Source organism: Poromitra crassiceps (assembly GCF_964638095.1).
Source record: "Poromitra crassiceps genome assembly, contig: HAP1_SCAFFOLD_2257, whole genome shotgun sequence".
NCBI lineage: Eukaryota > Metazoa > Chordata > Actinopteri > Beryciformes > Melamphaidae > Poromitra > Poromitra crassiceps.
In genome coordinates this window covers 1-12,207 of record NW_028150168.1, presented here as the reverse complement: position 1 = coordinate 12,207, position 12,207 = coordinate 1, and the positions used below count along the sequence as shown (strand labels likewise).

General features: G+C 44.8%; 1 protein-coding gene and 1 pseudogene across 2 annotated transcripts; both read left to right on the top strand.

Moving 5' to 3' along the window:
* Window positions 1-876: 876 nt before the first annotated feature.
* On the top strand, window positions 877-5,204 carry LOC310772196 (polypeptide N-acetylgalactosaminyltransferase 6-like; the record flags this gene model as incomplete). Its single annotated transcript, XM_083664628.1, has 10 exons — window positions 877-1,238; window positions 1,349-1,521; window positions 2,104-2,253; window positions 2,540-2,771; window positions 2,894-3,011; window positions 3,215-3,415; window positions 3,513-3,644; window positions 3,739-3,840; window positions 3,988-4,143; window positions 5,040-5,204. The coding sequence occupies 10 exons, from the start codon at window positions 877-879 to the stop codon at window positions 5,151-5,153; spliced, it is 1,740 nt and encodes a 579-aa protein (XP_083520754.1). The 3' UTR covers window positions 5,154-5,204.
* A 695-nt stretch (window positions 5,205-5,899) lies between these two features.
* Window positions 5,900-12,200, top strand: LOC310772195 (glucose-6-phosphate 1-dehydrogenase pseudogene; annotated as a pseudogene). The gene is made up of 4 exons: window positions 5,900-6,036; window positions 8,780-8,910; window positions 11,884-11,921; window positions 12,092-12,200. The product of its transcript is annotated as a glucose-6-phosphate 1-dehydrogenase pseudogene (transcript).
* The last annotated feature ends 7 nt before the right edge of the window (window positions 12,201-12,207 follow it).

Below are 12,207 nucleotides of genomic sequence, written 5' to 3'. Positions count from 1 at the left end.
GAGTGGATCACTGATGGGCGGCAACTGTGGAATGGTGTAAAAATGTATATAGCTATATGGATTATTTGTTTTTGGCTGATTAACGGTGTCCAATAAGTGAATAGAATTGTAGCCCAGATCTTTGTGTTGTGAGGTGTTGGTATCTTTTCTATTCAGTAGGCTACAGCTGGACTTGGAGCAATGAAGGGGGAAATGAATCTCAGACATGTCTGGAGAGAAAACCTTAAGCAGACACACACACACACACACACACACACACACACGCACACACAACACACACACACGCACACACAACACACACACACACACACGCGCGCGCGCGCGCGCGCGCGCACACACACACACACACACACACACACACACACACACACACACACACACACAGTGTGTGGGCTACAGGATATCCTCTGCCAAAGGGTAGACATGTCAGTTTCTTTATACACTTCAGTAGGCTATGTACTGTATAGTTGCTTTGTTCATCCTTTTCTAAGAAATTAATAATATAGCATAATGTACATGCATGCTTCAAACTAGTCAAAACCAGTTCTACAATACGCACAAACATAAAGTCTAAACATAAACATAAACACATGACTGTCTCTATAGGAACACTATAGTCATTGGGCTAAAGTCATAACTGAACTCACAGCCATATGACCTATGACTCATATGAAGATCCTTTACTGAATACTCCACTATGATATTCAGGGCAAAGGGCAGTGTTCTATTTTATATTACCTATATAAATCAGCCATGTTCTCTTCATTTTAGGGCTTCCTGCACTCTGGAGCCATGCGCTTTTCCCCATGCCGACTTCATGTCAAGCTGGCCTTTCTAGCGAGCGTTGTGGTTCTATGGCTCGTGATGCAATACAACATGGAGAGCACGACATTCCCGCAGATCAGGGATTTGGCAGACCAACAACAGCATCCCGTGACAGGTGTCCGGCTCGGTGCCCTCCCGACCGGTCCCTCACCCTCTCGGACCGTCTCCACAGATGCCCGCTGTCCGCCTGCAGGCTTCTACAGCAAAGAGGAGCTCGCGCCCCATCTGGAGAGGTCTCCCCAAAACCCCCGGGCTCCGGGCGCAAACGGTGAACCCTTTCGCTCGCGTGGCACCATGACATCTGCGGAACTCCACGAGAAACGAGACGGGGTGATGAAGAACCAATTCAACCAGTTTGCCAGCGACCGCATCTCCCTGCACCGTAGCCTGGGCAATGACACACGGCACCCAGAGTGAGTATAAGCTCAGTTTACCTCGTGGTAAAAAAGTGTGATTGTGAGGAAGAGAACTCTGTATTTGTTCTAACATCTGATACCCATCTCCTGGTTTTTGGCTCTGGCAGTTGCGTGGAGCAGAGGTTTCGGCGCTGCCCGGGTCTCCCCACCACCAGCGTGATCATCGTGTTCCATAACGAAGCCTGGTCCGCTCTGCTGAGGACGGTCTACAGCGTCTTGCACACGGCTCCTGCCGCCCTGCTGATCGAGATCCTCCTGGTGGACGATGCCAGCACAGATGGTGCGCATACCAGCCCTTCTTCTCCACAGTGTTGCTGCAGGTGTTGTTCTTGAAAGAGAGAAGAACTAGTCCTTTTTATATCTCCCAAGGACGTCCAGAATGTGCTGACATTTAGAACAGGTCGCCAAAATAGAGTTAAAGCAACACACGTTATCTCTGAAGTTAGAGCTTCCGTAGGCATCTGGGAGACATCCAGGAGCCACTCTGACAACAACCAGACCTCTGGCAGAGGAGGTTATAGCACACAGGGGATACAGTGAGGTGGCCATGCAACCTTACATAACCCGAGGTGACCCCAGTTCAGCTGTTAACACTATGGTGAATTTTCTTCCACAATAATGCAAAGCACTTATAGCCTTCAAGTTTGGACTTGGTCTGTATTTGCATGGATGTCTGATATGCATATTTGCACAATGGAGCACAGTTGTTACTTTAAAGCTATTGTCATCCACTTCCACAGTGGCACAGCGACATAACTTCAATAATTACTTTCATAACTTGACAGATTTCACAATTTTTGTCGCTTTTCTCTACGCTTTTCTCTTATTTGCTATTGATGTTCTTGTTGACTTCTCTTCCTAGATCACCTGAAGAGCGGTCTGGATGAGTATGTGCAGCAGCTGAAGATAGTGCGCGTGTTACGCCAGAGGGAGAGGAAGGGCTTGATCACAGCCAGACTGCTGGGGGCCCAGGCTGCACGAGGAGAGACCCTCACCTTCCTGGACTCCCACTGTATGCAATGCTTTCCATCATCTTCATGCTGGATGATGATGATGATGATGATGATTATTATGACTAGTAGTAGTAGTAGTATATTATTAGTATTATTAATGTTGTAAGGTGTCCCGGTTCCGCGGGTTCCGCTCCGCGGTGCACAAGTGCGCCCATGGCACATCCTCTCCAGAGTCTCTGCCATAGAAATTTGCGCACGCGGATTTCTAGTTATACACATATACGGTATATCAGCTCGGATCAAATGCAAAATCAAAATTCATCGACTCTCTGCATCCCTGGTTAGGTGAGTGCTTCCATGGATGGCTGGAGCCTCTTCTGGCTCGGATAGCGGAGCAGCCTACCGCTGTGGTGAGTCCGAAAATCGCCACGATTGACCAACACAACTTCAAGTTCAGTAAGCCCACTGCTAAACCCCCTCGTAGCCGTGGAAAGTTTGACTGGACCCTCACTTTTGGATGGGAGGCCATCCCAGAAAAGGAGAAGAAGCGAAGGAGGAACGAGACATATCCTATCAGGTACCACAGTCAGGTACACACACACACACACACACACACACACACACACACACACGCACACACACACACACACACACACTAGAGCAGTTATTCACTGATTATTCACTGATTTGCTTCTGTAGAACTCCTGCCTTTGCTGGTGGCCTCTTCTCCATATCCAAATCTTACTTTGAGCACATTGGGACTTATGACGACCAGATGGAGTTCTGGGGAGGTGAAAATTTGGAAATGTCCCTCAGGGTGAGTGCAGTCTATAAGGAAATAACATTTCCTTTTTGTTGGTTGCAGACAAACAGCATTCCTTGGTTCATTCTTAACCTGCTGCTTCGCTTGGTTTTATTTTCTGCTGGACTAGGCTCTATATTCCAAAGCTTGGATCGCAAGAGAAATTAGTCTTGAGAAATGAACGAGCACTGACTCGTTCTGTTGTGTGTGCTCTGCAGGTTTGGCAATGCGGGGGTCAGCTGGAGATTATCCCTTGTTCTGTCGTGGGACACGTTTTCCGCTCGCAGAGCCCGCACACCTACCCGAAGGGCAAAAACGTGATCACCCGCAACCTGGTGCGCCTGGCCGAGGTCTGGATGGACCAGTACAAAGGGATCTACTATCGTATGAACCAAAGGGCCGCTATCATTGCCAAGGAGGTATTTGTACAAGCGGGGATAAGCATAGTCATCTCGCAGCAGTTGACGTGTGAGCCACTCCCACACATGCCCCTTTCTTTTGTCGTTTTCTTCTCAGAATACATTTGGGGATATTTCTGAACGTCTTCAACTCAAGGAGAGGCTACATTGTAAAAACTTCAGTTGGTACCTGGACAACGTTTACCCAGAGGCCTATGTGCCTGAGCCCAGACCCGCCATGTTTGGAGCGGTAATCTTGCTTTTAATTTGATTCACATTCAGGCATCTTTCATAGGATAATACATCATACTTAAGAAATCACTTTTTTTCTTTCTTTTTTTCAGTTGATGAACCCGGGTTCAAAAAAGTGCCTGGATGTGGAGAAGGGTAAAAAGGGAGGGGAGCCAGTGAAAATGCACACTTGTCACTACATGGGTGGAGCACAGGTACTAACCTCTATTAAGTCTAATAAAACCACGTTGTAGCTTAGACCAACAGAGGAAGCAGTTTCAACATTTATTGTGCGATAGCAATGAGATTGTGGATTATTTTTTATTGAATCTAAACATATTTTGTCTTTTTGTGACTTGTAGTATTTCGAGTACACGTCCCAGAAAGAGCTGCGGCACAACGTCCACGCACAGTTGTGTTTGCATGCAAACGCTATTCTGGCGTCTGTTGAACTGTGTCGCTCTAAAGGGAAACACACTGCAGCGGCGCCTCCTCAGCAAGTGTGGCACCTCATGCCGGTGAGTATTTCCTAAACTGTAAGTTGGGCAACTGGTATGACCACATTGGTCTCTTACCAGTTCGTTAATTAAACAGGTCAACAACAACAAGAAAAGCCATTCAAAGATGTGCTGTTCCTCATTCTTGTTCTACTTCCCTATTGTTTGTTCCAGTTTCTCACGTGTTGCACAAGTTTGAACGCTCTGACTCGACATGTTTCTATATCGGGACCTCTAATTTAGTCCACATTTAGACTGTTTAGACCCCCATTTGATGAGATGCTGTCTCTCTGTCACTGATATTAGATAGAAACAGTGATGCTATAGTAATTCTACATTCTCTACTAGTTGTGCTTCTTGTCAATAGAGAGGCAAAGTGAACGCCTACTTCCTGCTTCAGCACTGTACCAGAGATTTTCATCCGCCATTTATCTTCCCATAGACATTTCGTAAAATGCTTATAAAACTAGTTTTACTTGTTCAAATCAAACGGTTCAGATGTATTTAGAAACAGGAGAGACCACATAACATTTCACTCGGACCAAAATGTAAAGAAATCGCGGATTTAAAGAAAATATTTTTTTGATGTAGTTTTTTAAGTTTTGGTCCGAGTGAAATGTTCTATGGTCTCTCCCGATTCTAAATATAGCTGAACTGTTTGGTGTTTGATGAAGTAAAACTATTTTTATACACATTTTACAAAATGTCTATGAGAAAATAAATGGCGGATAAAAATCTCTGGTACAGTGCTGAAGCAGGAAGTAGGCGTTCACTTTGCCTCTCTATTAAATAATCCTTGCTGGGGACCCCTGGAACCCCCTTTAAGGACCCCTGGTGGTCCCCGGACGCCACGTTGAGAACCACTGCTCTAAAGCACACTATATAGATTTCATTGGCTTGTTTTGTGTTGTTCACAGGGCTCCCGTGTGAAGAACCCATCGTCAGGCCAGTGTTTGGCAGTACTGGGCGATATAGTGATGATGAGTCCCTGTGACTCCAGCAATCACAGGCAGCACTGGGTGTTCGTCTGAGGCACGACTGCACACACACACACACACACACACACACACACACACACACACACACACACACACACACACACAGAGCTGTCCTCATGTTTATGAATAAGTGTTTGTTGACATATTTGCACATTTGCACTAATGTTTTGGATCCTTGATATTAAAAATGCTACAAAAACTGAAAGACTCTGAAGACTGGCAATATTTCAAGAACAATGCTGGAATTTAAATGTAAAAAGAACAAGAAAAAAATGGCTGGTTTCCTACGCAGGCAACTGGTTTCCGCATACTCGCAATTTTGATGCACTTCACTGTTCTCACCTGTGCAGTCTCTTTAGAAATAGGGGCGTGTGTGTGTGTGTGTGTGTGTGTGTGTGTGTGTGTGTGTGTGTGTGTGTGTGTGTGTGTGTGTGTGTGTGTGTGTGTGTGTGTGTGTGTGTGTGTGTGTGTGTGTGTGTGTGTGTGTGTGTGTGTGTGTGTGTGTGTGTGTGTGTGTGTGTGTGTGCGTGCGTGCGTGTGTGCGTGTGTTTGTGTGCCTGCGTGCGTGCGTGCGTGTGTGTGTGTGTGCGTGTATTATCAGGGGTGGAATTGATGTGTGTATTTGTGTGAATGGGTGGGGCCACGCCCACGCACGCGCTCCCTTGCCTTTGTAGCCTCTCCCATGGCATGACGTCGTTGGGGGCGAGAGTGATGATGGGCACTCGAGCGAGCGCTGGTGAGTTTCTAAACCAATAAAATCACTCTGTTCTGCTTTGTCATTTGAACAGGGAAGTAGGCGCGGCACTGGCTCTGCCCGAGCTGCAGGCAGTGGCTATTTCAGAGTTTTTAGCCCGTCGGTTTTGGTCAGGTTAGTCGCCAGATTCCACTACAGTACTATCGCCTCGTAAACGGACTTGTAAGTAGCTCTGTGTATTTGCTGTGGCTATTTCGCCGTTTCGTGCATGCTGACTGTTGTCCTAGCTAAGTTGTAAATTGTTGTACGCTAGCTGGCTAGCAGGGATAATATGGATGTGCTGCTTCACCGCTTGTCAAGCGCAAGTCATGTTGTCATCATAACAGCAGCATGGGGAGCTGAGCCCTTGATGACAGGGCGCTTTTAGTATTATAGCCAGTAGGGCTGCACGATATATCGTTTACACATCGACATTGCGATGTGCGCATGCGCGATAGTCACATCGCAGGACGTGCGATGTCAAAAGCAAATTAACTCGTCATGTTGCTTGATAAACTCTCACTTTAGGGGTAGCCTACTGAGTGAAATGCAGGCTCTCTCAAAGGAGAGAGATGCCCCGCTACTGTACTCACTCATTTAATGCTTAGCTTCAACACAACAAACATGCACAGAGAGCAAAATTGAATTGTTTTTGCTTATGTTGCGTTGCTGACAGTAGCCTGTCTGTAAACGATGTGATTGCGAGGCGGACTTGTCCACAGCTTGCAGCGCACTAGTATACTGGCTGCTGTAACTCAACATGTCCGTGGAGTGGAGATATTTACTCTTGAAACACCAAAAAGCAAGACCGCAACTTATGACACGAAGGCTAAAGTGACTGAGAAGTTGTCCGTGTATCACCGCAGCTCTCTCTCCCCCTCAGTCTGATGATGCATCAGATGATAGCAGTAACGTTACGGTAGAGGTAATCATACATAGCGACTCATTTACACAAAACATGTCGGTGAAAATAAAAAGACAATAGACATAGCTGGGCAATTAAATATATATTTATTACTTTTCACGAATGAATTGTTTGTCACCGGTCGGCTGCATGTGAATCCTCGTCTCTGTACTGCCCTGCGTGCGCTCAAAAACCGGAACTCCCCAAATGCGGAGCGTACCACTTGGTAGTTTCTGGAGGGGGGTCAGACCAAGTGTGTGAAGTAACCAGCGGTGTTTCATTGTTGATTTATTGAAACGTTAGAAGAACGAAAGAAGTTGAAAGCAGTGATTATAATCAATTAAATCTAATGTTTTTCTGCAAATAGCATCATTGGGAGGTAGATTCTGGCACTCAATATTAGGGGTGGGCAATATATCAAATTTATATCCATATTGTATTGTGATTTGAGACTACATGGTCTTAGATGTTGGATGGTAATATGGTGATACAGCATACATGTTGTCTTTCCCTGGTTTTAAAGGCTGCATTACACTAAGTGAAGTATAGGCTAGTGACATTTTAAAGTAGAATGTCATAACTCACTTTTTCATGTATGTAAGTCATGGAAATCCATTGGTCAAAATGTGTATGCACCCTGATAGATGACGCTCTGAGGCCTACCAGTAGGTCACAGCCCAGTGGTTGAGAAACATTAAAATACCTAATTTCCCCTCCAAAATCAGATGGACTCCTCTACAAAATCATCCCAATCATTCTAGAAATATTATTTTCTTTCAAATAGAGCTAATCTGGTGAAAATCTGTATTTTTTCATATCGCAATATATATCGCATGGGCGGGGAATATCGCAATGTCAGTTTTTTCCAATATCGTGCAGCCCTAATAGCCAGTGACCAAATGCCCCTACAGAGTGCAAATTACTGAGTTTACCAGCATAATCTGAGCTCTTTCATCCCGGAAAACTAGCTAACCTAACTAGCTAAAAAACAAAAACAACAATAATTCATGAGAAACAAAATGTCAGCCCGCATTATTTTGATGTGTTGGCAAGAAAATGTACCCAGCTTTATCACCCTGGGCGCAGTCAGGTTTAGCCGTCTAAATACGGGATTGAGGCGAGGCTTTGACTAATATCATTATAGTTGTTGTGCAGTGTGTGTGCCAGGCTATTTCTGGGACTGGAAGCGTAGTGAGAGTGAGTGAGTGAGTGTGTGTGTATGAGGGCCAGCTGACAGAAATACACGTGTAGAGTGAGACATGTTTGGATTGTTGCTTTCCCCCTTGTTGGAGCTGTCTGCACATCTGACCCAGAGAGAGAGACAGAGCGTTAATCTTTTACAAACAACTTGTGAATGTGAGAGATGAGTTTTCCTTTTGCATATAGGTTACTGATGTTTGTTTATATTGTAAATATACCTCATCAGAGGATTGCATGCGAGCCTGTTAGTGCTCCAGAAAGCCTGGTGCCACAAACATAACTGCACAGGCTCATTTAATGGCGAAAATGAGGAATGCAAATTGTAAAATTGATGTTATTTCCCTGAAAACACAATTATGATAATTACTAACTGATTTGGCTTGCTGCTTGTTGGTTCCTCCAGCTGAACTCACAGGGAAGTAGGCCTTACAATTGTTGCAATATAGGTTTCTCCCAAAACAGACTGCCTGATGTTTGATGCTGAACTGCACGCGGAAACGGCATCTTTTCCACGAGAAAACACCCGCGTGTCATTACATACGCTCTCCCATGAGATCGGGTTGAAGACATTACCTCTACCAGCGAATGTTGGCCAGTTTGCTTACCAGTGTAGCATGTTTCATATTTCTGCTATGCAAAATTACCCTGTTAGACAGGTCCAGCTTCAGTGGACAGCCAAAGTTTTTGTAAGGTAGGCTAGGCTACAGTCTCTGTGTATTGTGCGTAATGTCACCATGGACTATATTGATGGATGGCTTAACACAAAAGAACATTGCATTGAATTTGTTTTGACTTGATTTTCTACTCTCTGCTCTCCTCCAGAGAAAATGAGCAAGAAAACCCCCATCCCCCTCTCTCGCTCCGAGGTGTTCGGGGAGCTGAGGAAGGAGCTGGAGGAGGATGATGAGTTCCACCAGTCCGACGCTCACATCTTCATCATCATGGGAGCATCGGTGAGAACCGGGGGGGGATCGAGAGCAAACTTGATGTACAAAATAATACAAAATAATACAACTGTCAAGTGTACTGTACATAAACTTAGACTTTATCCTATTCTCATTAATTTATTGGCAGTGTAGTCAACTTAGGGAAGGATTTGTGGGGACATGGTTGCTGTGATGAAATCTCCAGAAACGGTGCCATAATTGCCAAATTGCCATAATCTGATGTGGAAACTGATTTCACGGAGCTTCTGCAAATAAGCCGCTTTCTAAAGCCCGCTGGCGTTGAGACAGAACATGTCAAGGTTCCTCTTTGCTTACCCAGCTGTGTTGCATACAGGGCTTGTTGACCTGTGTTGACTGATCGTTCTGTATTGGGTTCAGTTCTTTGAGTGGCACCATCTCAAACTGACAAGAATGCTGTGAGTGATGTCACTCTTGCACAGCATAGCATGTCCTCATACAGTGTTGGCATCTGGACCAGGAACTCACCTCAGTCCTGCCATTGTGAAACATTTTAGGTCGATTATTTCCTTCTTCATTCTTTCGCATTTCCTTCTCTGCCTTCTGCTTTGCTACCAGCTAGCAAGGCATAGTTAGACCTTTCCTAAATGACCCTTGTTCAATGGAGAAATGCAGTCATTAGTCTAGATTAGTGGATTTTACATCAGCTGTACCTTTTTGCTTTCTAAGCATTGTCCATTATTGAAAATGAAAAGACTTCTCTCCAACAACAGAGAACAAATAACTGATAATACCCAAATTGCATGCATTTATTTGGTCGAATTCACCTGTGTGATGATGACCCGCCCACTTTCCTGGCCCTGTCTTGCAGGAGCCTGGTGGTTGAGGTCGTTAGGCTGACCCCAAAGACCCCCCCAACCACCGTACCAGGCTCCTGCTCCTGCAAGACAGAGCCAGGAGAGTGGGAGGGTCGTCATCACCTCATACTCAAAATGTTGCCGTTAGACAGCTTTGCTTTCACTGATATGATCAAACAATATTTCTGCTAAATAATTCTGCAAAAGAACTCTTCTCTTATAAGCAATTTCAAAGACTGTCATGGAACATCATGCTCTGTTTTAAAAGTTTAAAAGTTTGCTTGCCTGTCTAGCTAGGCCAAGTCATTGGCTTAGTATCTCCTCGTCAGTTCTCTTGCACTGGTTGCTCTTGGGTGGAGAGAGAGTGGGACTATCGCTGAATTTCGCTGTGTCACTGACTGTCAGCGTTTTCTATTCAATTCAATATAGAGGCAGGTTGGTGTTGGGGGGGGGAAGGGCCTGGCGGCTATGCACAGGCTAACTCTGTGTTCTGGCTTGTTTCATGGATTTAGTTGTCCAATGCACAAATATGAGCTGTGTTATCAAACTGAACACTGTGTGCGCCGCGGTGCTGCAGTTGTTTTACCGGCTCTACTGTAGGCTAACAGTTTGTCAAATAGCCCTATCATGCATTCATTACCATGTGAGTACACACAGTCACACCACATCCACCAGCTCAAAGTCACAAGTAGGCGGGGCACTGTAGGACAATTTTTTTCAATATGTCAGTTCACTTTCATGACAGGAGGGGTGTATTTGAGTTAGTTACCTTTTTCTTTTTTCTTTTACCTTTTATTTAACCAGGACGTCCACTCGAGATTCAGAATCTCTTTTGTGAGGGAGACCGGGTCAAGACAAATAAGGAGTAGTAACGGAGCAATTAAACAAACGCATGATGAAAGACAATAAAACAAAAGCGTTAAATACATTATTATAATAATAAGAATAGAATAGTGATTTAAAAGGCAACACATGTGACCCAGCAGAGAGACACGGAGCGATGAGGAAACGACAGCTAAGGTTGTGTGTAATCAATCAGCATCTTACACCACATCGCTTTGAATGATTGGCCAACTTCCAGCCCCAATGTGCCAATGAATACCTTTTGTTGATTGGCACATTTGGGTGCATAGCAGCAGTATGACTATTATCATATTATCTTAAACAAAATGCAATGATTATCCATCAACACTTTATTTTTTTTACCGCATTATGTTGGACAAAGAGATCGATTTCTTCTCAATTCGGGTCAATTTCTTGTTCTAAGAGTTGAGCAATTCCCAACTTGTAGTATTTTTTTATAGCTTTGTTAAGAGAATATAGTTACATTAGGATACACATGAGAAATGCATTAGGAGGGATCTAGGCAAACAGGAAGTGGTTTTTGAACTGTATTATGGGAATCCTTTTGATTTGGCAGTCTCTTTGTATTCATTAGCTTTTGTCCTTGTCAAGTTCACAGTTCATCCTTGTATTGTTGTTTGCCATCGGCCATCCCTGATCTCCTTTCCTACCATGTCATGACTCATGACGCTGCTTTACTGTAGCAGACCGTGGCGTATCAGGCCATTAGCAAGTATTGGCGATTGTATTTATCTAGTATAGACTGTTTCAATTCAACAACATAAACGTTCGAAATTGAACCCCACTCCGCTCACTTCCTGTTGCAGTGTTTGCTAAAACAATGGGACAGTCACACGACTGACAGGACTGACAATTGAGTAAAAAGCGTGTATACAGTACAGGCCCGTTGTCTACTAACTAGACCATGACGAGGGCGATTCAGTTACATTTGTTCTTCTTCAGTCATACGTACTAGTAAGCAACAGGTTTTTCAGGAGTATTGTAGCGCGCGCTATGATATAGCGTCCTGTCTCTCCAGACTGTCTCTTTTGTGGTTGCCACTTCCTCCCAGTGGGATTACTGGCGTTGTGCAATTCTTAAATAAGCCAAAGCAGCCTACTTACCTGTACCTGTTGTCACAGCGCTGTAGCATCTTGAGACTCTTTACTGACCCCTGTGTGCTGGAATAATAATGACCACCCTGGCAGATTGCAGTAACTCCACAACATGGCATCGACAATTGTGTAATGATTGTGTGTACCGGCTAGTCTATATTTTTATGGGCTAAATCTGAATCCTGTATCTCTGTTTACACCTGTAGGGGGATCTGGCTAAGAAGAAAATCTACCCAACTCTGTGGTGAGTGAACCTCCAGCCCCACTGAAAGGCTTTTCCATCATTAGCAATAGCATAGCATAGCCACCGGCTGAGGAGAGCTCCTAAACTGGACCGGTGCTTGTGATGTTGTGTATAATCAGCCATGTGTTTCTCTGCTCTCTCCCCTGCTCTTCTGTTCTCCTCTCTACCAGGTGGCTGTACAGAGACGGCCTCCTCCCCGAGCAGACGCACTTTGTGGGCTTTGCTCGCTCTGACTTGACCGTGGACGCCATCCGGACTTCTTGTCTTCCCTACCTGAAGGTAAAAC